The sequence below is a fragment of the Geotrypetes seraphini genome, chromosome 1, assembly GCF_902459505.1.
Source record: "Geotrypetes seraphini chromosome 1, aGeoSer1.1, whole genome shotgun sequence".
NCBI lineage: Eukaryota > Metazoa > Chordata > Amphibia > Gymnophiona > Dermophiidae > Geotrypetes > Geotrypetes seraphini.
The window spans coordinates 54,339,325-54,363,213 of NC_047084.1; the positions used below are offsets into that span (position 1 = coordinate 54,339,325).

The 23,889-nt window shown below is 36.6% G+C and overlaps 1 protein-coding gene across 1 annotated transcript in view; it reads right to left on the minus strand.

Moving 5' to 3' along the window:
• Positions 1–12,868: 12,868 nt before the first annotated feature.
• The window catches only part of ITGA1 (integrin subunit alpha 1), a 284,456-nt gene continuing 273,435 nt past the window's right edge, over positions 12,869–23,889 (minus strand). The window contains exon 30 of the mRNA XM_033931541.1: positions 12,869–14,886. Coding sequence (XP_033787432.1) covers positions 14,839–14,886 — 48 coding nt within the window. The 3' untranslated portion in view covers positions 12,869–14,838. The remainder of the gene's footprint in view (positions 14,887–23,889) is intronic.

Sequence of the window (23,889 nt, forward strand, 5' to 3'; positions counted from 1 at the left end):
AGGCAGGGCAGGATTAATTCTTCGAGGGCCACTAGGCACACAAGTATACTGGGCCCCCCCGCCCCTAACCCGACCATGTCCCGCCCCCATTTATCTGTTTTCTTATTTACTACTTTATTTCCACTTTTATTTCTTTTTTTTAATTCAAAACAAACAAAGATTAGCATACCAGTGTACAGTTTTTCTTCTATGCAACCCCCAAACATCTCTAAACAAATCCCCCTTCCTTCCCTTCCCACCTACTTACCCAGGACTTTAACTCTGAACCTTTTCCATGCATATATAAAAGTGTTCAAATATTTGTAAAGCAGTAATACTATCCGAAATATGTCTATATTAATAACCAAATTTACAACGCCTCTCAACTGCCTCACTCTACATCAACCAACTGTAACCCATATGTATGTATAAACAACCATATCTGTAACTCCTCTAGTACGTTCCACTCCATGTATGTTAACTTGCAATGAAACAACATGGCAAGCAGTCCGCCAAAGAATCCCACTGAAACACAGTTTCAGGCCCTAGGCATGTGCCTAGTGTGCCTCTTGATTAATCCGGCCCTGGCTGCAGGGCCTTGGCATCCCCACCAGTAAAGGTATGTTTAACATGTATGGAGGAGGAGGACTTAGGCGCTTGGGCCAATCAGGTCCTAGGATCCTGTGGGTTGGGCAGGGGAGGGGGATGGGGCGGGCCCGCCTCATTTGGACAGAGGCGGGCCTGCTGGCTGGACGGTGCGAAGACCCGTACGGCCAACTTGCAGGTAAGCCCAAGGGGGGTTCTGGGGTATGGGTTTTGTTGGGGGGTGTCCGGAAGGAGGGGTTGGGCACCCTCCTGTCAATGATCTTCGGGGGTGGGGCCTACCGACAGGAAGGGTTGAGCACCTTCCTGCCGCCTTTTGTGGGTTTTGTTGGCAGGAGGGGTTGGGCACCCTCCTGCCGGCGATCTTTGGGGGTCCGGCAGGAGGGGTTGGGCACCCTCCTGCTGCAATCATTGGTGGTGGGGCCTACCAGCAGGAAGGGTTAACCACCTTCCTGCCTGCGATCATGGGTTTTGTCTGGAGGGGTTGGGCACCCTCCTGCTGCAATCATTGGTGGTGGGGCCTACCAGCAGGAAGGGTTGACCACCTTCCTGCCTGCGATAATGGGTTTTGTCTGCAGGAGGGGTTGGGCACCCTCCTGCCGACAATCTTCAGGGAGGGCGGTTGGGGTATTTTGTTTTGGTGAGCCATTGTAGGGGGGGTCTGGCAGGAGGGGTTAGGCACCCTCCTGCCATGATTATTGGGGTGGGTGGGTGGGGAGGGGAGATTGGTGGCCATAGCCGCGGCTGATATACTAATCTAGGCAGGGAGATCCCTTGCCGTGATTAAGCATAGCAGCCATGTCTACACAAACCCAATTCTTTAACCAGCATCTGCAACATGGACATCGGTTATAGAATCAGATTTACTTTGGGCGGGTTTTGTTCTGATTCTGTATAGGACGCCAGGGACGGGCGTCCTATACAGAATCTGGGCCTTACTGTACAAATGAAGCTGAATGAATCCAAAACAAAATTACTTTGGCTTGGCCCAAAATTAGAGCAGCTACCTTCATCCATTCTATTGCCCTCCGGATCCTCATTGCAAATTGAATTCTCAAGCAGTTTTGGGTGTCATTATAGATTCAACACTTTCATTCAACGACCATCTTAATTCTTTGGTAAAAAAAATTTAGTTTCCATATGTTGAGGAAAGTGAGATCCTGTTTCCATCAACAACATTTTGCTGTCTTTGTTCAATCAATCACTCTTTCAAGGCTGGACTATTGTAAATTTATGCCTTCACAGACTTCAATTGATCCAGAATATATGGCCAGGGTGATCTTTGCAAAAAGTAAATTTGATTATGTCTCTGTCTCTGCAAAAACTTCATTGGCTTCCAATAATTTCCAGGGTTTATTTTAAATGTGCCTGCTTAACATTCAGGATCTTGCATGACATCTTTCCCCTTTAATTCCCGTCTTGGAATTCTGTAAGATCAGATATCACCAGATCTACTCAAAAGTTTTAAATTGTCCTTTCCAACATCGAAAGGCGTTATCTACATTGGCAAACTAGGGAAATCTCTACTTTTCAAAATGACTGAGTTGTGGAATAATTTTTCTGTTCAACTGCGCGATCTGGACTCTTTCCAACTGTTTCGAAAACATCTGTAAACTTGGCTATTTTCAAAAGTTGTAAATTCGCTCCTCTTCATACTATTCCAAATTCATATTGTACTTGTTTTCTTTTTTAATTTTTGTAAACTGTGCCAAGCTTTATTGTTATAGAGAAGATGCAGTATATAAGCCTAAGGTTTAGTTTAAAACTTCAAAAATGCAGTATATAAGCCCTAATCCCTTTCCCTTCTTAGACTGCAATCTGTATATGTACTTATGGTTCCTTATACCCATTAGTAATGTGGGTTCAGTGCCGTGGATTAGGATCACACACACAACACACAACCAAGAAAATGTTACTGTGTAGATAACATACACTTTTATTAACAAACTACATGACAAATGTCATAAAAAGGTGATAAGTGTTACAGCGTAATATTCATCAGTGCATTGAAAAGAGTCAGTGCTTGGTAAATTTCAATCCTTAATCCCTTTACATGAAGTACAGAAAATTATCATCTAAACAGAATGTGGCACCTATAGCTGTGGAAGTAAACAAAAAGAAACCCAGTCTCTCATCATGGCTACTCATCATTTCAGTGCAAAAATGAATGTAAATACTGTGTACACTGTCACACTGTAAAGATTACAGAGAAACACACAGTATATCACTAAAACTGTTCATTAGCAAATTTAAACTGAGTGCTATAAGGAAGATGTTTCTTACACTTTGTGCTTATAAAAGCTGATTCCAAAGATTTCTAGATGTTATCTTATATGTAGTCTTATATCTCACCAAATGGAATTCCAGGTAGGTTTCACTTCATAAAAATGTAAAAACATAAGGCCCCTTTTATCAAGCTGCTCTAGGCGTTTTTAGCATGAGCCCGCATAGTAAATGCACCAATGCTCATAGAATTCCTACGAGCTTCGGAGCACTTATCAGGCCAGCCCATGCTAAAAACCTCTAGCTCAGTTCGATAAAAGAGGGTGATAAATAATCCAATCCAATCCAATCCTTGGTTTTATATACTGATTCATCCCTCCAATAGGGCTCGACTCAGTTTAACTGAATATTCACAGAACATGGAAGATGTTAGATAGGACCTCAACCTCTATAATCATTAGTTTAAAAGTAGAGGAATAAGTCAGAAATTTCCGAAATAGGTTTTCAACACTCTCCGAAAGATTGATAAATGGGAAAGAAGTCTGACTTCTAAAGGGAATTCATTCCAAATTTTTGCAAACAAAAAAACATAAAAGATCGGCAAAAGATGCCCATAGTTTTGATTCCCTTAACAATAGGAAAGGCAAGTTTACATTTCTGAGTACTTCTAAAATTAGATGGTTAATGGGAATGAAAGGAGACAGGAACCAAGGGAGCAAAAATTCCATACAAGATTTTAAATATCACACTGGATTCTCCAATGGACTGGGAGCCAGTGAAGTATTCTCAGCAAAGGTGTAACACGATCGTATTTACATTTATCAAATATTAATTTGGCCGCCGTGTTTTGGATAATAATAAAGATTGCATTGCATCTTTAACAGAGATTTTTGCTGCTGTGGTTTAGACTTGTGTGTGTAGTCTGCGACTTCTTCATAATACTGTACCTAAATAGCAAATGTTTACCTAAGCCTTCTACAGTAAACTGCCCGTTGGGGTCTACAATGTTTTTGTAAGTGCTGATACAGGAGTTTAATACTGCTTTCAGATCATTAAATATTGTGACTGCATACTAATATTTCTTGGTGGATGACAACGAGAGGATGCTAAAATGATTTTTAACATTTGGAATCCCTGAAATGCTGTGGAATAAGAGTCTTTAATTATTCTAAGTGCTTACTATATATTTGCTAAGCAGGAAAGCAAATCAATTCAACAAAAAGCTTGCAGTAACTCACACCCTCTCTCCCATTCTCTCCAACCACAATGCTTAAGGTTCACAAGTTTTATTCCAATCTTTTCATATCTCAATTGTAAATACACTTTTTCATTTCCTGGATTATGGAATGTTGGATTATAAAAACTTTAGGATGCGAACACTTGGAAAATACTGTGGTAATACTAATTCCATGAACTATGTAGGTGTAATGTTCTTGGTTTATTTATTCAATTTTCTCTACTGTCCTCCCAGGGGAGCTCAGAACAGTTTACATGAATTTATTCAGGTACTCAAGCATTTTCCCTATCTGTCCTGGTGGGCTCACAATCTATCTAATGTACCTGGGGCAATTAAGTGACTTGCCCAGGGTCACAAGGAGCAGCATGGATTTGAACCCACCACCTCAAGGTACTGAGGCTGTAGCTTTAACCACTACGCCAGTCATGCCAGTGTCCTTATAACACAGATGAACACAGTAAGTGGTAGTCCGCATTCATTTTGCATTCTAAATTAGACCTGGGGTGGAGTAGAACAGATAAACATGAATCAATTGAGGGGGTTTTCTTTCAAAAGTACAAAGACTAAGGCCATTTCATGAATTTACATAGTTACACTTTAAAAAAAGAAGAAAATATTTCATCTTCAGGGTCTGAGGCTAGATATGTCACAAAAAAAAAATCAGTGCCAATTAGTGTGGCGCTCACTAAATGCAATTCTATAAGTTAGGTGCACTGTATAGAATCAGTTAGCAATGCCTAAGCAGTGTTAGGTGTCACCATGCATCCTAATACTTAGGTACACCCTATTTATCCCAGGGTTTTCTTGGCCTAAATGTCTGTACCTAACTTGTGCATAACTTGAAAACATATCCACAATCTGTCCCAAACCACACCCACTTTTAGGTAGCCGCTTTGTGCTATTCGCCTACCAAGTTGTGCACCTAACATTCAATTAACTCCAATTAATATCAATTATGAGGTGTTAATAGCTAATTATCAGTGCCAATTTGGCCTATTAAGTTAGGCACCTACATCAGTTAGGGGTGAACCAATATAGATGCTTAACTTACATAAGAACATAAGAATAGCCTTACTGGGTAAAATCCAGGTCATTAGTATCTGGCCAAAGTAGCAGCAATATTCCATACTACCGATCCAGGGCAAGCAGTGGCTTCCCCCATGTTTTTCTCAATAACAGACTATGATGGTCTTTTCCTCCAGGAACTTGGCCGATGTAACTTAGGTTACATTACCCGCTGTTACCACAACCTCTAGCAAGTTGTTCCAGAGCTTAAAAATTCTGAGTGAAAAAAAACTTCCTCCTATTGGTTTTAAAAATATTTCCCTGTTAACTTCATCGAGTGTCCCCTAGTCTTTGTAATTTTTGACAGTGAAAAATCAATCCTCTTGTACCTGTTCTACTCCACTCAGGATTTTGCAGACTTCAATCACATCTTCCCTCAGCTGTCTCTTTTCCAAGCAGAAGAGCCCTAACCGTTTTAGTCTTCCTTAAGGACGTCCAAGCTGTGCCTAAGTTCCGTCCATAGAACTTAGGTCTATCTGAAGCCAAAACTATGCTCAAAAGTAGACCTGGTTTTCATTTGTCTACAATGCAGGCATGAGATAGACGTCTTAGATTGCTCAGCGTCATGCAAATGAATCGAAGGACGTCCATATTGAAGCCTCGCCCAGACCACGCCCATTCCATTAGGCATGAGTTTTCCCAATGGGTTTCCATGAAGTTATGAATGTGCCTACAAAGTAACGTCCACATGCTTTTGACGTCCATGTGCCAATTATCGCTTAAGTCCCTTAAATGGCTCATTAACCACTTAGTTTGGAAGCCTAAGTCCCGTTCAGCGTTAGACGGGATTTAGGCAGCCTTTATAGAATTGGGACCTGAGTGAAGAAATATTTTCTCCAGTTTGTTTTTAAACAAGCAATTCAAATCTACCCATTCCACTCCACTCTGTATTTTATAGACTATCATATCTCCCCTCAGCCATCTCTTCTCCAGGCTGCAGAGCCCCAGCTACTTTAGCCTTAACTCATAAGTCATCCCATCCCCTGTATCATTTTTGTCGCCTTCTCCATACCTTTTCTAGTTCTGCTATATCTTTTTTGAGATGCAGTGACAAGAACTGCATAAACTTGTTAGTAAATAAAGTCTGAAATGACAAGTCTGCACAAACTGAACAAAGGAGAAGTGACAGTGGTGTGCGCTATTGTAGGAGATATATGCCAAACTTAACTACAAGCTTGAAAAATTCAAGAAAAGCATGTTAGAAGAGGAATAAGGAAATAAGCTTGTGCTGCATTTATTTAGTAAACAAAAACAATGACTATATAAGATTACACATGACAGCCTAGAAATAACAAGGTAGTAAGAAATAGCAAGTTGATGTCTGAGCATTTAGGGTCTGATTCTCAAAATGGCATCTTACTGCCATCTAATGGACCAATGGGGCCGCACGTTAAAAAAAAATATATATCAATGCAACGAACATCTACAATGTAGGCATCGTTCGCATGTGTATCAAGTTTATTAGGTTTTTATATACTGCCTATTAAGGTTATCTAAGCGGTTTTATAATCAGGTACTCCAGCATTTTCCCTATCTGTCCCGGTGGGCTCATAATCTCTCTAACATACCTGGGGCTATGGAGGACTGAGTGACTTGCCCATGGTCACAAGGAGCTGCGCGGGGTTTGAACCCACAACCCTAAGGTGCTGAGGTTGTAGCTCCAACCACTGCACCACACACCACTCCACAGACGAGTACAGAGGCATCTAGACATGGATGCAAGGCGTGGCTTATGCTGGAAGTGGCCTTACGCGTCTGTAGCCATGCCTAGGCACATCCGTAGGCATGAGGCATCTTAAGTATAGGCCTGTAAAACACTGGCCTACATTTAAGGTATCTGTACATAAAATAGTGCAATTCTGGACGTGGTGCCTACCAGTGATTGATATGCGGTAGGCTCCCATTTTGCAGATGCCTACCTTGGCAGGTGCCATTTCCAGAATCAGGCCCGTCATGATTTCTAGTTTTCTTCTTAGGCTCAGAAATTTGTACATGAGTATGAGATGAATAAATGGCAAGATAGCTTTACAAATGCCCCAAAAGTATGGCAATAGTCTCTGAGCTTCCAAAGATTACAATTGAGCTATTCAGAAACTAAGATAAGGAAAAGTTGAACAGTGACTTTAAGGGATCTATCTACTAAGGTATGCTACTAAATTTAGAGCATGTTAAAAAATTAGCACACGTTAAATGTCTTGTAGCCCATTCTATTCCTATGGGCTACAGGTCATTTAATGTGCACTAAATTCATTAATGCACGTTAGTGCAGAGACCCTTCAACATACCAGGCACCAGGGAATACAAGAAAAGTGTGCACCACAAATCACTAGATGCTTTACTTTCAGTGGCAGGAAACAGAATTAAATTAAATGAATACTTCAAAGGATTTGTTGGGATGGGGTCATATTTTCAGGGAGCATTCAGATAAAATTTGGAAACAAGGTTAAAATACATAAAAAATATGGAAAACTGGAATTCAAATGGCTTTGCTAATTAAGTGGCTGTACTACTGATATATTTTGAGATGCATTTTAAAGAGCTGGCTAAAATATGTTTGTTGTTTTTTTTAACTTTTGAATAGATTCTATGATTTTTGGAGATGCTAGTTGCAGCACAATTCTCAGAACCTGTAAAAATAACTACATTATAATCCTAATTTGAGACATTCTGTGCAACTGTACAACAGCACAGCTAATTGCATTCAAACAGATGGGGCCATAGAAATTTAGCAGATACGTGGTGATGTTAACTTTTCTTAATCATGTCTAGTTTGGCAGAAAGAAAAGCTAGCAGTCTTTAGGCCCAATGAACCAAGATTTTGTAATGGCTGAATACTCTTTCTTCATTTTGTCTAGATGTGCCATGGTTGTTTATATGGGCAGTACTGATACTAACAGAGATGTGGTTCCTTGTATATGAAGACATCTATCAATTGTAAATGCTGAATTCTCAATCTCCTTAAGAGTACTGAAATAGCACCTCTAGCCCCTGAAAGCATCTGGACTTTTCATTGGGATTTTATTGTCTATCATCCTACTAGCAATACATTCAGTGCATATGACTCAGATAGATACACATACTTCAATATCAAAAATAACAATTAATAAGATATTACAAAAGTAAATATAACAAATAAAGCTCCATGTTTGACAGAGTATTAATAGCAAGATGATGTCTGAATGGACACTTGTTAACCTGATCACATCAAAGTCTTTAGCCAAGGCAATTTTGGATGCTGTCAAAATTAGCATGGATTGTCATACCTGGGATGCAACTGGGAAATTCCTATTCTGCACAATTTTTGAGATAGATAAATGGCTGAATATGTGCATAAATGTATTCTGTGGTTTTATTTTGCTAACATTCAGGTTAGTGCATGGAATATTCAAATCTGTAGAGCTTTAATCTAGCATGAATTTGAAACTGGACATGTTTTCTGGTCAGAAGTTTTCATTTTTCCTCTCCAGTTTCTGGAAGGAATAAAGTCCTATAACATAAATCTATGAGTTTGTTTTTGTGAATGTTCTATCCTGTACAGTTCTTTTTCTATGGATATACTTAATCCTGAATGAAATTCCTTTGACATATGCATGATTTCAAAGTCATGCTAGCAAACTAAGTGGTCAGCTTCTTGAATATGCTTTTGTTATATTCTATGGGCGCCTTAGCATTTAGCGTGCACTAATCATTACCGCGTGCTAAATTGATTAGCACGTGCTAAATCAGTTAGCTTGCCTTAGTAATAGGACCCCTAAATCTGTTACTAAGGAGGGTAGTTATCAATGTAGGCTACAGTTAAGATATGTTATTTTACCACTAACATGCTATTTTTTTGTAATGAGACCTACTAACAACTAGAGATAATGATAAAATAACATGTCTTAACAGTAGCCCAGGTTGATAACTTCCCCCCTAGGTACATATAACTGGCACAAAATGGGAGAGACAAAATTATGAATGAGACAGTTTCAGTGGCTTTCATACTTATACAGTAGGAATTTTACAACTGGGATAACAAAAACTGCAATTCTGATAAGGGAAATTTTGTATAAACTATAATGGTTTCAATATATAAAATTCAAATGACAATATTTAGTACAATCTTATCTGATCAGGTTAATTTTCACATTCCAGAGTGAAGAAGTTTTCAATTATATTACATTATCCTCATTCAGTAAAATATAACTTTGATACAGCATAACTAAAAGTAAGGATATACATTGTGGAATGAGGGGGAAGGGATTTTATAAATGTCTGCATTTGTGAAACTAGGTGTGCATTCTTAATTATGTGGCTTTTGTCAGATTTTCAAAGTGTGTGCATTCTTCTGCTTCAAAAACTATCTCAAGAAAATGAGGCACACACTTTTACACGTGCTGTTTGATGCACACTGTTTTTTTCTGAAGAAAATTATGTGCGTGACTTTTGAAAATACAAGTTATATGCATACAAATCCCACCTCAAATTTGTGCTCATGAATGCATGCAGGTTGTAAACGTGTACCTTTACCCACACAAAGGGTGGATAAGACGAAGGTCATTTCATAAATAATGCACACTATTTTTTGTAATTTACATGTTTTGGTATTTTTTTTCAAGTATTTCTTTACAATCCTTCAATGCTTTTCAATGACTGAGTTCCAACGTCCAGGAAGCTTCATTATTCCATCCAAGACATCTTTTTTTGTTCGGTTGCCGAATGGCTCGGGTACCGGTGGAAAAAAGCTCTTCCAGAGATGCAAAATTATGTCCACGCATAGGTTGTTTCAACGTTGGAAAAAGATTGAAGTCTGGTAGACTCATGTCTGGACTGTAGGGAGCATGAGGTAACACCTCCCAGCCACATTTGTGTAGTTTTTCAATGATGAGTAGAGAGCTCCATCTTCCCCATGGGCAAAAAAAATTTGAGAAGCTCAAAAGTCAAACAAATGATGATTTTTGCTTATGATCATGAAGACATCATCATTACAGACAAAGTTCCATGTGGAAGAAGTGTCACAGCAGTGTATTATCATGATTTTTTTCAAACAATGCGCAGAAAAATGCACAAAACCCATTACTCTTGGCTGGGCCACTCATTTTTCACGACAACCCTCGCCCGCACATAGGGAAAGTCATTATTGAAAAACTACGCAAATAAGGCTGGGAGGTGTTACCTCATGCTCCCTACAGTCCAGATATGAGTCCACCAGACTTCGACCTTTTTCCAAAGTTGAAACAACCATTGCGTGGATATCATTTTGCATCTCTGGCAGAGCTTTTTTCCTTCAGTACCCAAGCCATTCGGCAACTGAACAAAAACGGTGTCTTGGAATAATGAAGCTTCCCGGATATTGGGATTAGGTCATTGCAAAGCAGGGAGACTATATATTAAAGGATTGTAAAGAAATGCTTGAGGAAAAAAAAAAACTCACCAAAAAAAAAAAACATGTAAATTAAAAAAACCAACAACCAGTGTGCATTATTTATGAAATGACCCTCGTATAATAAAAGCCCATTTATATAGGGCAAGGAAGATGGTCACTATTTTACACATTAAAATGAGTTTGAACATTACCCTCTGACCTTTTAAAATTCATAGTATATCAGGTTTAATTACTGAGATACATATACAGGAAACCACTGCTTGCCCTGGGATGAGTAGCATGCAATGTTGTTTCTATTTGGGTTTCTGCCTGGTACTTGTGACCTGGATTGGCCACTGTGGAAACAGGACAATGGGCTAGATGGACCATTGGTCTGACCCAGTATGGCTGTTCTTATTTTTTGTGTGTTGATATACTAGTGATTATCTACTTAGGATTACTGCACATATGAGCAGTTAGATTATTGTAGGACATTATTTTAGAACCATATTCAGCATATAAATGCTGATTTCAGAGACTTCAAAGGAACATCAGCTTCAGCATGGTTGGGTATAGCTTGGACAGAACTAAAATATATGCGACTACCTCATTTTTCAAAGAGCTATGTGGAAACTTTTCCAAAATTGGGATTTGCACTTATGTTTTTTAAAAAAGTGCTTGTTTCAGTCAGGACATTACATGAGAGATTGTGGGAGTTATTCTCCTTAATCCCATGTACTGTAGGTTATGTCCACCTCCAAAATGAAATCAAGTTACAATTATGGCCTTACTATGTAAATTTGGCAGCACTCAGTAAAATATATGAAATAATGCCACTTGCATTTGGAAGGGGTGATGAAATTGATAAACCACCCTCCTGTCGTACAACCAAAGTGCTTTACATATATTATTATACAGATACTTTCTCTGTCCCTAGTGAGCTCACAATCTAAGTTATGTACCTGGAATAATTAAGGGTTAAGGGCTAGATTCACTAGGGCCATGGATCGGATCGGATCAGTGAGCGATCCGATTCGATCCATGGCCGGGGTCTGATTCATGAAGTACCCTCATGCAAATGAAGGCAATCGGAATCACACCTCCAACCGACTGCAAGGATCGCTCTCCAGTTATCCCGATGCATGCGCAGCCCATCTGTAGATAGTCTGCGCATGAGCTGGCCCTCCGTGCCCGGCAGCAGGAAACAAAACTTATTTTAACTTTAGGAAACACTTTTTTTTTTTTTTTTTGCAAGCCCTACATTTTTGCAAGCCCGTGGTTTTACCCGCTTTAAACCTGCAGGTTAAAACCACGGGCTTGCACTGCGGGGAAGGGCACGAGAGTCAGGGAGAATCGAGCAGGAGAATCGGGGCAGAGCAGGGCGTCAAGAGAACAGGAGAGTCGGGGCAGAGAACAGGAGATTCGAGATAGAGCAGGGCATCAGGAGAATCGCGGCAGAGAGTCGGGGCAGAAGAGAACAGGGCGGCAAGAGAGCAGGAGAATCTGGGCAGAGAGCAGGAGATGCAGTCGGAAAGGACGTGAGCGATTGGTCCTCAGCAGTCACTTGTTTGATTGTCCAGCTCAGTCTGTGTTCTAGTTTTGACTTAGTGAATCACTGCCTGCCTACTTTGCATGCCGCTTCCTCTCATTTGCATGCGCAGATCGATCAGATCGGAGGATGATCGGCCATGAGGTTAGTGAATCGGGTCGGAGGAAAATTAGGTTGCAAACCAATCGGTACACAATTGGTTTGCTTAGTGAATCTAGCCTTAAGTGACTTGCCAGTGACACAAAGCACTGCAGTGGGAATTGAACCCAGTTCCAAAAGCCCTCATTCCAATGCACTAATCATAAGGCTTCTCCTCCAATTCTATATATACATGACCCCCCCCATGGGAGTGGGTTTTTGACAGAGCTTAGAAAAAGGTGTTTGAAAAGGGGTTTCTACTTCTACTTATCTGAGTGCAAGAGGATTGTATTCAATTTATGAAAATTGCAGGGCTGAGTGGGCAGAAGGGGTGGGTAACTCCATATGCAAATCATGCACTGAGGGATGAACACTCAAACACTTGGGTGAAATGTTATGCATTTTAAGAGGTTATTTCATGAATGGGAATAAAGCTTGTGGGCTCAAATGAATGTGGGGATGTGAGCTGAGCAAAGCTGAGTCAGAATAATAGAAGTAGATATCTACTCTTCACAAGTTCAGAAGAGAGAAATGGTGGGGATAACAGAGTCAGCATGCTGAAAGGGAGTCTAAAATCTATAAGTTTGCACTGCATAGTGTCATATCTGTGCATAATACTCATTTGAGAGCTGGCTACTGTCACTGTCGGACATAGAGTTTTTTTAGAGTTGGTACTAGGGGCACTCTTGAAGAAATAGCTGAAGATGTTTTATTATTACTGTATTACTAATTTTATTTATTTAAAAAGCTTATAGCCCAACTATTAACTGGATGGGATTAGGCATTCAGATAAGTTTTGTCTATGCACTACTTTTTTTTTTCATTTTTTATATAATGATTGATGGGAAAGATTTATGGAAAAATTTGAAAAATTATACATTGGAGGGAGTTTTTCTGATTAATGAAGGGGTGTTATTTTTGTCCACGGAGAGTTGATTGATACAGACTATGTAGGACAAATAAAGGTTGACCCTTGATACTCCACAGACCCTGGAGTCTGACAAGAACAAACACACTGTGGAGGAGATGATGTTCAAGATGCAGGCTTTATTAAAAGTACAGTCCAATAATCCACATGAAGAAATACCTAGGACCCAAAACATTGGGGACTATGGACCCAACATGGTCCGTGTTTTGACAAAACTGTCTTCCTCAGGGGTCCCTGAAGGTCCTGATATGAAAACTCATGGATCAAAGACTAAAAACGATCCTGGGTGAACCTCTGCGCAGTTGAGAAATCCTCAAAGGCGGGACCTCTGAGGAAGTGTTTTTGTTCTTGTCAGACAGCCTATGTAGGTGCACCCTCTGAAATATTTTCTCCTACTATTAAGGGCTATATGAACACATATATTTAGAAGAATTGATTGTTATTTGACCTAAGTTTTTTTGGATTTAGTATTACTACTTTTGTTGTCAGCCTATTTAAACAGATAAAAATTCCTTAAACATACATGTGTTAATTTTAATAGCAATATTAATTTCTAGAGCAGATAACTTACAGAAACAAAAATTAGTAGAATGGCACTGTGCCCATGTTGATCTGCTTCAGAGGGAAACTTAATTATTCTTCCTGTCACCTGAACATACCACTTCTAGACTGCAGCTTATGGGCAAAGTAAATCTTGATCATCATAAGAGTTTACATCTTTATAGGAAATCAATATTAGAAAACAGATCAATAAAATAGTTATTTAAATCTATTCTATGTACAGAATAAATATATTTCTTGATTTTATAGTACAGAAGTGTAAAAGAAGAAGCTTATATTTAAAATGTTGTCCAGATGTGTAATAGCATAATGTGGAGCACATATTTCAAACCCTTCAAGGAAGCAAATAATTTTAAACTAAATACATTTTCTGTTATTTCAAGTTTCAAAGGAACCACAGATCCTAAATTTCAAAGCCAATGGTTCTCCACTTCTCTCTTGAGCATATCAAATTCCCCACAATTCCCCAACCAAAACTCTTGTAGGCCTAACATGGAGCAGAGCACCTGGGAGGACAGAACTCCAAAATGAGTCTAAATGAGTGCACACAATTATTAATATAATAGCTTTGCTCAAAAGTCATAAGAAAAAATATATTGTTGCTTCCATGTGGGAGTATGTGTTGGCATATATTCTTTGATGTGTGGGCCAGGCATCGAAGAGGAGAAGGCTATTAAATCTTCTATTGTATAATCCACGTCAATTGCACTATAATGCACACAGTGGTAGGCGGTGATATTTCTTAGTTCAAGACTTCTTCCCATGAAATTTATCATTAAGGTATTAAATCTTTGACACAGTGGTGTATAAGTTCTTGTCATGTCTGCTTTGGAGAAGTCAAGACCATGTTTAAAAGGCGGCAATACCTCCTGGTTATTTTTTTTCTTGATGCCTTCTACTTCCCATACTGACAATGGTATAATGCTCTCAAGCAGAGTAAAAGACGTTCAATTTAACAATGATTTGGTGCTCGCCAAAGTTTTACATGTCTTACTTTACAAAATAGATTCTATAGTTCTTTAATGTAGTTTCTATGTTGGCAGAATTCTGAGTTTAGTTGGTATAGAACAGTCATCCTTGAAGTTTTCCAAAACTGTGATTAGATAATTTGCCTTTGGATACACTCAATGCATAGATTAGTTGTGTTGTGCTGATTGGAGACCTGAGAGAAGTTAATGATTGTAATCTTACATTTTGCTGACGTACATATTTCACTTTTTCTCCATTTTCGTCTTCAGAGGTCTTTTGAAAAATCCAGCCTGCAAAATTGAATATAATCAATAGTTATAAAGTTTATAAATCTTGTTTCCATTTTTTTTATCTCTAGTCTTCTATATTATCATCTATACTTCATTAAGGCTGTTATTTTAGAAAAAAAAAATCCCTGAGTAAATAAGGCAGTTACACTCGTCTGTCCCAAACATGTATAAATATTGATTTCAGAGAGCTTATACTTCAATACATGGCTTACCAACCACTCAATCCCAATAAAAAGCTCCAGGGCAGTTTACAAAGTTTAACCAATACATTTATTGGGATTTTAAACTTTAAAACTAAAATAAACATAATTATATGAAAAATGCAAAGCCCAAAATTTTGTAATTAAAAATTTGTTGAAAAGTTTTTAATTTTGTTTTAATTTCTTATAGAAAGTGAGATATTTCTAATCTTTTTTATTTTAGTTCATTTGAGAATAAAGAATTGTTAGGTCCACTCCATGCAGAGATTTGAAGGGAGCATGATTTGAGCAAGGTTTGGGAGAGGATAACATCTATGGCATAAATATTCAGCCAGCAGAGGTCAGCAGATTTTGGCCACCATTGGTGTTATGCCTAAATATTCAATGCAGGGCAATGTTTAGTCACTAGCATTGATCTGGGTATGTGCAGCTCAGCTATCACTTATCTGGTTAAGTGTGAAACACAGCACTAACTTCATAAGTTAAACTGGACAAAAATAGGATTGTGTTTTATGTGGTCCTAATTGGCTGGTTAACTTATGTAGTAAATTCCTGAATATTAAAAGAGGAAAAGAACCAAGGGCTTATAGAATAGAACAATTATATTCTCTTTATTAAATGACCTGACATGGGTCATGTTTTGGAATCAATGCCTGCTTCGGAGTCAATACAGTAAACACCTTCAATATGGAGCATGGCATAGAAAACTGAATAAATAAATAAATATGAAAAAAAACTAGGAGTAATGATCACTGGAATGGGATTAGAAATGTAAGCAAATCTTGTGTAATCGATTCCACACAGAATTCTGCCTCATATATCCCTGCACACAAAATGAACACGCAGTTTACTAAATGCTAACTGCAAACATTCAACAAAGCCCCTCAACACAGTTCTGCGCTAACAATTATTGCATGGTAAAGCTCACATTAACCCCTGGCTTCTATATATGGTTCCTAGATTTGGGATGCACGTGCAATTTGAGTAATGAACCTTTAACTGTCAATAACTAGGCGCTATCAATCAATTATTGAAGTTAATTCACTTATTAGAATTTGAGTGTGTTATTCTATGAGGCATGGTGTATACTCCACTAGGTCTTTTCTTTGTATTTTGATGTAGTTCCTTTCTTTTTAATTATTTTTTATTTTTTTTTTTGGGGGGCGTGGCTTGGACGCGAATGCTGACGGTTGGGTGAAGGAGAAGCTCCGTACAAACAAGCTTATTTTACAGAAATTACTACAAAAAATGATTTCCTACGATCTTGAAGGTGTGATAAATTAAAATCTATCTCCTTAGCTGAAACGGAGAGACGTTTGAAAGGTGAAAAATCAAAAAGTAAAAGTGCCGTTTTTTATATCCTGAGAAGTGAGGTGTAAAAAGCTGGAGATTAACGGAATTTGAAACTGCCGGTGAGCTACCTAACGACAAAGATAAAATTTTCTTCTTTATAAATAATATATGAGGTGGTTGGTGCCTGTCATACTATAGAGATAAGCTGTTTTGAAATAGCTCTCCTCTGCCGGTGATGAAGCGAGGTCTGCTGTAAAACCTGCTTGGCAACGGTTTTTTAAAACTATTTCCTTGCTGCTAATTTCGCAAAAAGAATAGTGAATGAATAATATAAATATAAATATAATATAAATATCAATCTCCTCTGCTGAAATTAAAAAGGATTCCGATATAGGAGATTGTCGGTTTTTTTTTTTCTTTCTCTTCAGCGCTTGGGCTGAGAAAGGTGACAGAATAAAGGATTAACGGTTTTTTTTTTAACCTGAAGAAAAGTAACATCGAGGTAATTGAGAGGCACTGAAAACTGACAAAGACATATACTTCAAGAATACTAAAGTAAAAAAAAATATACTAGATGGAATATTGCTCTCCTCGGTAAGGGCTGCGATTGGGCTTATAAGAGGAGAGCCAGAAAAAAGGATTACCGATTTTTTCAGCGCTGAAGCGAAGTGTCAACAATAAAAAGGTGACTAACGGATTTAGTAAAATAAATCTGTAAAAAGATTGACCAGCCGTATCTAAAAAAAAAAAAAAAAATCTAAGGAAAAGAAAGGCTGCTAAATTGAATGTTATTGCCTTCATAGAGGCTAAGATAAGGCTTGAAGGAGGAGAAACAGAGAGAAAGACTACCGACATTTTTTTACTCACAGCAATAAAACTTGAGACAAATAACTGACAGTTGCTCTAAGAATACTGTAATAAAAGTTTTGAGTCTGTTCTAAGTATAAGATTGGGACAGATAACTGAGAAAAGAGAAGAGAAAAAAAAAAAAAGGAAAAAAAAGCTGAAAAAGAAAAAAATTTTCTATTTTAAAAAATAGAAACAAATCCTGAAAGAAAATTCCTCACCATTATTTTATAAATTGATATAGCAAAATAGTAAAAACATAAATTGAAGACTCAAAAGAAAAGAGACAAGCGGCAAAATATTGAAACTGATACAGAGAGACAGTGAAGGCACGCTGAGATAAAGAGAAGAGAATAATAACAGAAGATGACATCTAAAAAACAAAACAAGTGCGATTCAGAAGCAAGTGGTTCCGGTATTGGTAGCAGCAATAAAAGATCAAAACCAGAGCCAAATAACACACCCTCAAAAGTTCCGTTGCCATCGGATGAAAGCCCCGACGTCTTGGAAGAGCTGAGACAAATTAAAGAAATAGTATTAGACAGCAATAAAAAACTAAAAAAAGCAATTGAAGATGCTGCACTTCTCACCAAAAGAGTGGATATAGTTGAAAATAGAATAAATGACCTAGAAAACAATACAGAACAACTGAATACAGACATGAGAAAATCTAAAATAATATGGAAAGAAGTTGAAGAAATTAAAAGAGACTTGGAAGACAGCCGAAATAGAGAAAGAAGAAATAATTTAAGGATCATCGGGATTCCGGAAGGGGTAGAAAAAAATGACCCTATAACATTCCTGGAACAATTTCTACCTAAAATACTACCTTTAAAATTCAAAGCTGCATTAGAAATAGAAAGAGCACACAGAATACCAACACAGAATAAAAACCTTCAATCAAGACCAAGAACTTTAATATTTAAACTTTTGAGACACCAACAAGCAGTAGAAATCTGCCAACTTGCAAAAGAAAACAAAAACCTCAAATGTCAGGATGCAAGAATCCACATTGTCCCTGACTTTGCAAAAGAAACAGCAACACGAAGAAAACAATTCCTAGACATGAGACCCCAACTACGAGCTCTAGGGGCAAGATATGGCCTTCTTTATCCAGCAGTAATGAAAATCACCATAGCCAACAAAACTCAAAACTTTTCAGATCCTACAAAACTTCAAGATTTCCTCGATCAACATGAACAGCCAATGACATCTTAAACAAGAACTTATTATCGAATACTGTATATGTATTTATATTTAAATTTATATTTAATTTAATAAAACATAAAGATTAAATATGAAATACAAATATAGAGTTCGATATAAAAACAGAACTTTCAACTTTAACTGAAAAGAATTAGAAGAACATGGAATTATAATTTGAACTGTAAGAACATTCTAAACAACGAAATAATAATGGTAGTAAATATAGTTATATATTGTAATAGCTTGTAGGAGTTATATACACCTAACCTCAATATACGTATCCAAGTGGTCATATTAAAATGGGAAGGGAAGGGAGGGAAGGGAGGGAAGGGAAGATGGGAAAATAATGGAAAATGGAGTAAAGAAAAAAAAGGGGATATTCTAAAATATTTTAAATATTGGGAAAAAAAAAATTTAAAGAAAACAATTCATAAAATTTTAAAGAAAATATATCAAAAATGCATAAATGGATCTTAAAATAATATCCTTAAACGTTAATGGTCTAAATCATATGATAAAAAAGAAAAAAGCACTATTATTTTTAAAAAGGCAAGATGCGGATTTATGCTTTATACAAGAGACCCACCTCTCAAATATTGAATCTAGTAAACTACAAGGAGGTTGGGTCAAACATTGTTTTTTCTCACCAGCTACAAAGAAAAAAGCAGGTGTTGCTATTCTAGTAAATAAAAAATGTACTGCTACATTCAAATTAAAGGCAACAGACATTAATGGAAGATGGATAATTGTGGAAATGAATATGGGAAATACTACCATGACGTTGATTAATATATACGCCCCTAATTCGAACCAAAATGAATTTTTCAAAACTCTTCAACAATTGATTTTACCACTGGCTACTTCAAATCTAATAGTAGCGGGGGATTTCAATGCTGTTATGGATCCTATATTGGATAAAAACCCAAGTAGATATATGAAATCAATGGGCCTAGATAATTTAATACAAACTTGTGATTTAACGGATATTTGGCGTATACTTCATTTTGATGGACGGGAATTTTCATTCTGTTCTCATGTTCACAATTCTTTTTCAAGAATAGATTATATTTTTATATCAAAACATCTAGCACATCAAGTAACAAAAGCTGCCATTGATCCAATCATTTTATCTGATCATGGTGGGGTATGGATTGAAATTAAGATCACAGATCAAAATACAAATAGACCAATATGGAAGTTTGATAATGCATTGCTTGCTGATCCAATATTCTGTGAAAATTTTCAAATAAAAATGAAAGAATTTTTTCAAATAAATGATAAAGATGAGATTTCTAGAGAAATATTATGGGATGCATTTAAAGCATCAATAAGAGGACAAATTATTTCTTATTCGGCTTATCTTAATAAACAAAATAAAAAACAATATACTAACTTAGAAAAAGAAATAAAAAATTTAGAATTAAAACTTATAGAAAAATGGGATTATTCCACACAACAAGAACTGTTAAAACTTAAAGGAAAATACAATGAAATATCATCAAAAATGATAAGAAAAGATTTATTTTCTCAGCAGGCACTGTATTATGGAAACTCAAATAAGTCGGGAAGAATACTAGCAAATTACCTAAAAGTGAAAAAAAAGAAAACAAAAATAATTGCTATAAAAGATGAAAAAGGTGATACACTAACAAAAATTGAACCAATCTTAAAACAATTCCTAAAATTTTATAAATCTCTTTATTCTTCCGAGACTTATTTAAATAAAGAAAAAGAAGGTTTAGAATTCTTGAAACTATTAAAGGGTCCAAAAATTCCTGAACATATAAAGCGAAGTTTAGAAGAACAAATATCACTAAAAGAATTAGGAACAGCTTTGAAGTCCCTTAGAGTTGGATCCGCTCCAGGTGGTGATGGTTATACAGTGGAATTTTATAAACATTTTCAAAATTTTTTATTACCCTATTTATTAAATCTTTTTCAATATCAACTAAATCAAGGTTGTACTAAAGGCACTATGGCAGAATCATTAACAATAGTTTTACCAAAGCCAAATAAAGATCCCACTTTGATATCAAATTACAGACCAATTTCTTTAATAAATGTAGACGGAAAATTATTAGCAAAAATACTTGCGTTAAGATTGGCTAAAGCTGTTCCCCATATTATAAGTATGTCTCAAACAGGATTTGTTGCTCAAAGACATTCATCTCATAACACTAGATTAGCTTTCCATATGTTATACTTAACAAAGAAAATAAACGAACCTACTTTTACTGTTTCTTTAGATGCAGAAAAGGCTTTTGATAGAATAGAATGGACATTTATGTATCAGACATTGGATTGGTTTGGAATAGGTCCTGGATTCATACAAATGATACAAACACTATATAACTCCCCTTCTGCTAGATTATACATTAATAATACGTTTTCAGAAAAATTTAATCTACAAAGAGGAGTTAGACAAGGATGTCCTTTATCTCCTTTATTGTTTGATATTGTTTTAGAACCCTTAATATTAGCAATCCAACAAATAAAGGAGATACAAGGTATACCTCATTCAGATAAAGAATATAAAATATCAGCTTATGCTGATGATTTATTATTATATTTGAGGAACCCAGAATCTACCATTCCACATTTACTTGAACTGATTGAAAAATTTGGAAAATTTTCAGGATATAAGATAAACTGGAACAAATCAGAAGTACTTCCATTAAATATACACTGTACAAAAGGTTTATTTAAATCATTCTCTTTTGTTTGGAAAGAGGATGCTATTAAATATCTTGGAATTTGGATTACAAAAAATATAGATGATACAATGAAAATTAATGAAAAAAATTTATTACAAAAAGTAACAGAGATGTGTGAGCAATGGAACCCTTTACACTTATCTTGGTGGGGAAGAATACAAACTGTTAAAATGATGATATTACCTGTAATCTGTTACCAAATGGGAATGATACCAGTTTTCTTCCAAAATTCTTTTTATAAAAAATTAAATAAAATATTGACAAAGTTTATTTGGCTTGGGAAAAATCCCAGAGTTGCTTTAGTGTCATTACAAAGACCAATTGCGGAGGGAGGGGTAAATTTTCCCAACTTCTATAGGTATCATCAAGCCTATATTTTACGTCAAGGTATGTATTGGATCCTCCCAGAGCCCACTATAAATATTCCAGATTGGTTCTGGCTAGAATGGAGACTTATGTTTCCATTACGTCTTAGTCATGTAGTTAGTATCACGATGCCAAGGCTATACAAAGAACATAAAATATTCATGGATACATGGAAAACTTTAAGATACATAAGTAATCTAACTCCTATTCCAATTAGTAAATCAACAACTCAAACAATTTGGTTAAACCCCAAGATCAAAATAGGCGGTTTCAAAATAATCTGGAAAAACTGGATGACAGCAGGTATTCGTATTTTAGACGACATAATAAAAAATGGTAAAATGCTGGAGTTTTCACAATTGCAAAATAAATTTGATCTTAATAAAACACAATATTTTAGATGGTTGCAATTGAAGCAATCCATTCAGGTAGGGTTCCCTGAATGGAAAAATCTTACTAATTATCACAGCTTGGAATTCTTGTGTTTCCAGATAAACTCAATAGGACATGAAGCTGCACAGTGGTATAAATTAATATCCGGATATATAAATAAAAAACCAAAAAATGGTCTTAGAGACATTTGGAGCATTGAGATAAAGCACCAAATTAGTGCATCTCAATGGCCACGACTTTGGTCTTGGAGGTTAAAATGTACGATGTCAGCATCTATGAGACAAACTTGGTTTTTTCTTTTACATAGAGCTTTATGGACCCCTACACGTTTACATAGAATTGATAGCTCTAAATCTAATAGATGCTGGCACTGTCATGTTGAAATTGGGACATTAGACCATCTTTTATTCTTTTGTCCATTCATCTTAACATTCTGGAAATCAATTTGGCCTCAAATTAATAGGATGTTAGAAAACCCAGTAGCCTTGACATATGATACTATATTATTTGGAACAACAATGAGAACAAAAAGTCAAATATCATCAAGTAATAACAAACTTTTATTTATTTTAACTGGAATAGCAATACAACAAATCACATTTAATTGGAAAAGACATGACAGGTTAAATTACACTTTCTGGTGGAATTCTGTTTGTCATATATATAAAATGGAGCTTACCATAGCAACACAAAAAGGATATATTAATAAATTTCAAAAGATATGGAGACCATTAACAGATTTTTGTAATGAATGATTAACTTTTCCCAAGATAGAAATTTGATTAGAGGGAAATAGGGTGGGATTTTATTTTTGGTTTTAAAACACTATATCAATATTGAATGAATTTACAATAAAGTTGTTTTTAAATATTATTGATTGAATGGGAGGGAGGGAGGGGGGATTAATACATTCAAAAGAAATTATATAAAATGTAGATTTACTGCATAATATTATAAATTTTATATAAAATTAATTTTCTAAAAATGTTAAACTTGATGATAATAAATGTGTTTATTAAGTGTATATGTTTAAATTTCTAATAAGTATATTTGAAACACTTGTTGTAACAAAAGAAAATGAATAAAGATTATTAAAAAAAAAAAAAAAATTATTTTTTTTTATTATTTGTAAACCACTTAGAACTGTTGGAAGCTAGAGCGGCATATCAAATTTCAATAAAACATAAAAGGGGGCATGACCACGAGCATCTCCTTATGAGTGGCATGAAGTGACATGGGTAGGGGTAGGCTAGATGCACTTCTCTTTACGAGAAGCTTGGAGCGATATGGGGACCAAAACTATGCCAGGGTACACCTGACGGGGCCTCCGCGTGTGCGGATCGCCGGACTTGATGGACCTAGGGTCTGTTCCGGAGATGGCGCTTCTTATGTTCATTCCAAAAGGATTCATGTGTAGTTATAGAATATGGCCTCAGCACACCTAACTTGGGCGCCAGCATTTACAACAGGTTTCATCAGCGGCTTAAGTCTGACGCCTAAAGTTAGGCGTGGAAATCAGTGCTAAACATGATTTTATAAAGGGTGTGCACCCTTTATAGACTCACAGCACTGATGCAGCACCCAATTTTGAGTGCCATTACACTGACTCTGGTCATAAGTGCCTCAACATGTTTTAGTAAAAGGGCTGCTAAGATTTTGCTCACACCTTTTTAAGCAGTAACTCTCCCCCCTTCTACACATAAGTTCATGTAATCCTTTTTCTTCTTCTCTACCCACTATTTTAAGTTCTTGTAAACCGTGTCGAGCTCCATTCTCATGGAGATGATGCGGTATATAAACTTAAGGTTTAGATTAGATTAGATTAGATACCAAGGGACTCTTTTACTAAGCCTGATAACGTGGGCCAATGCGATAAATGCTCAGACACCATAGAAATTGAATGGTATCGGAGTGTTTGCCATGCAACACTTGCTAGCGTAGCTTTGTAAAAGGGAGCCTAAGTATTTTCATGTCCTGGGAGGGCT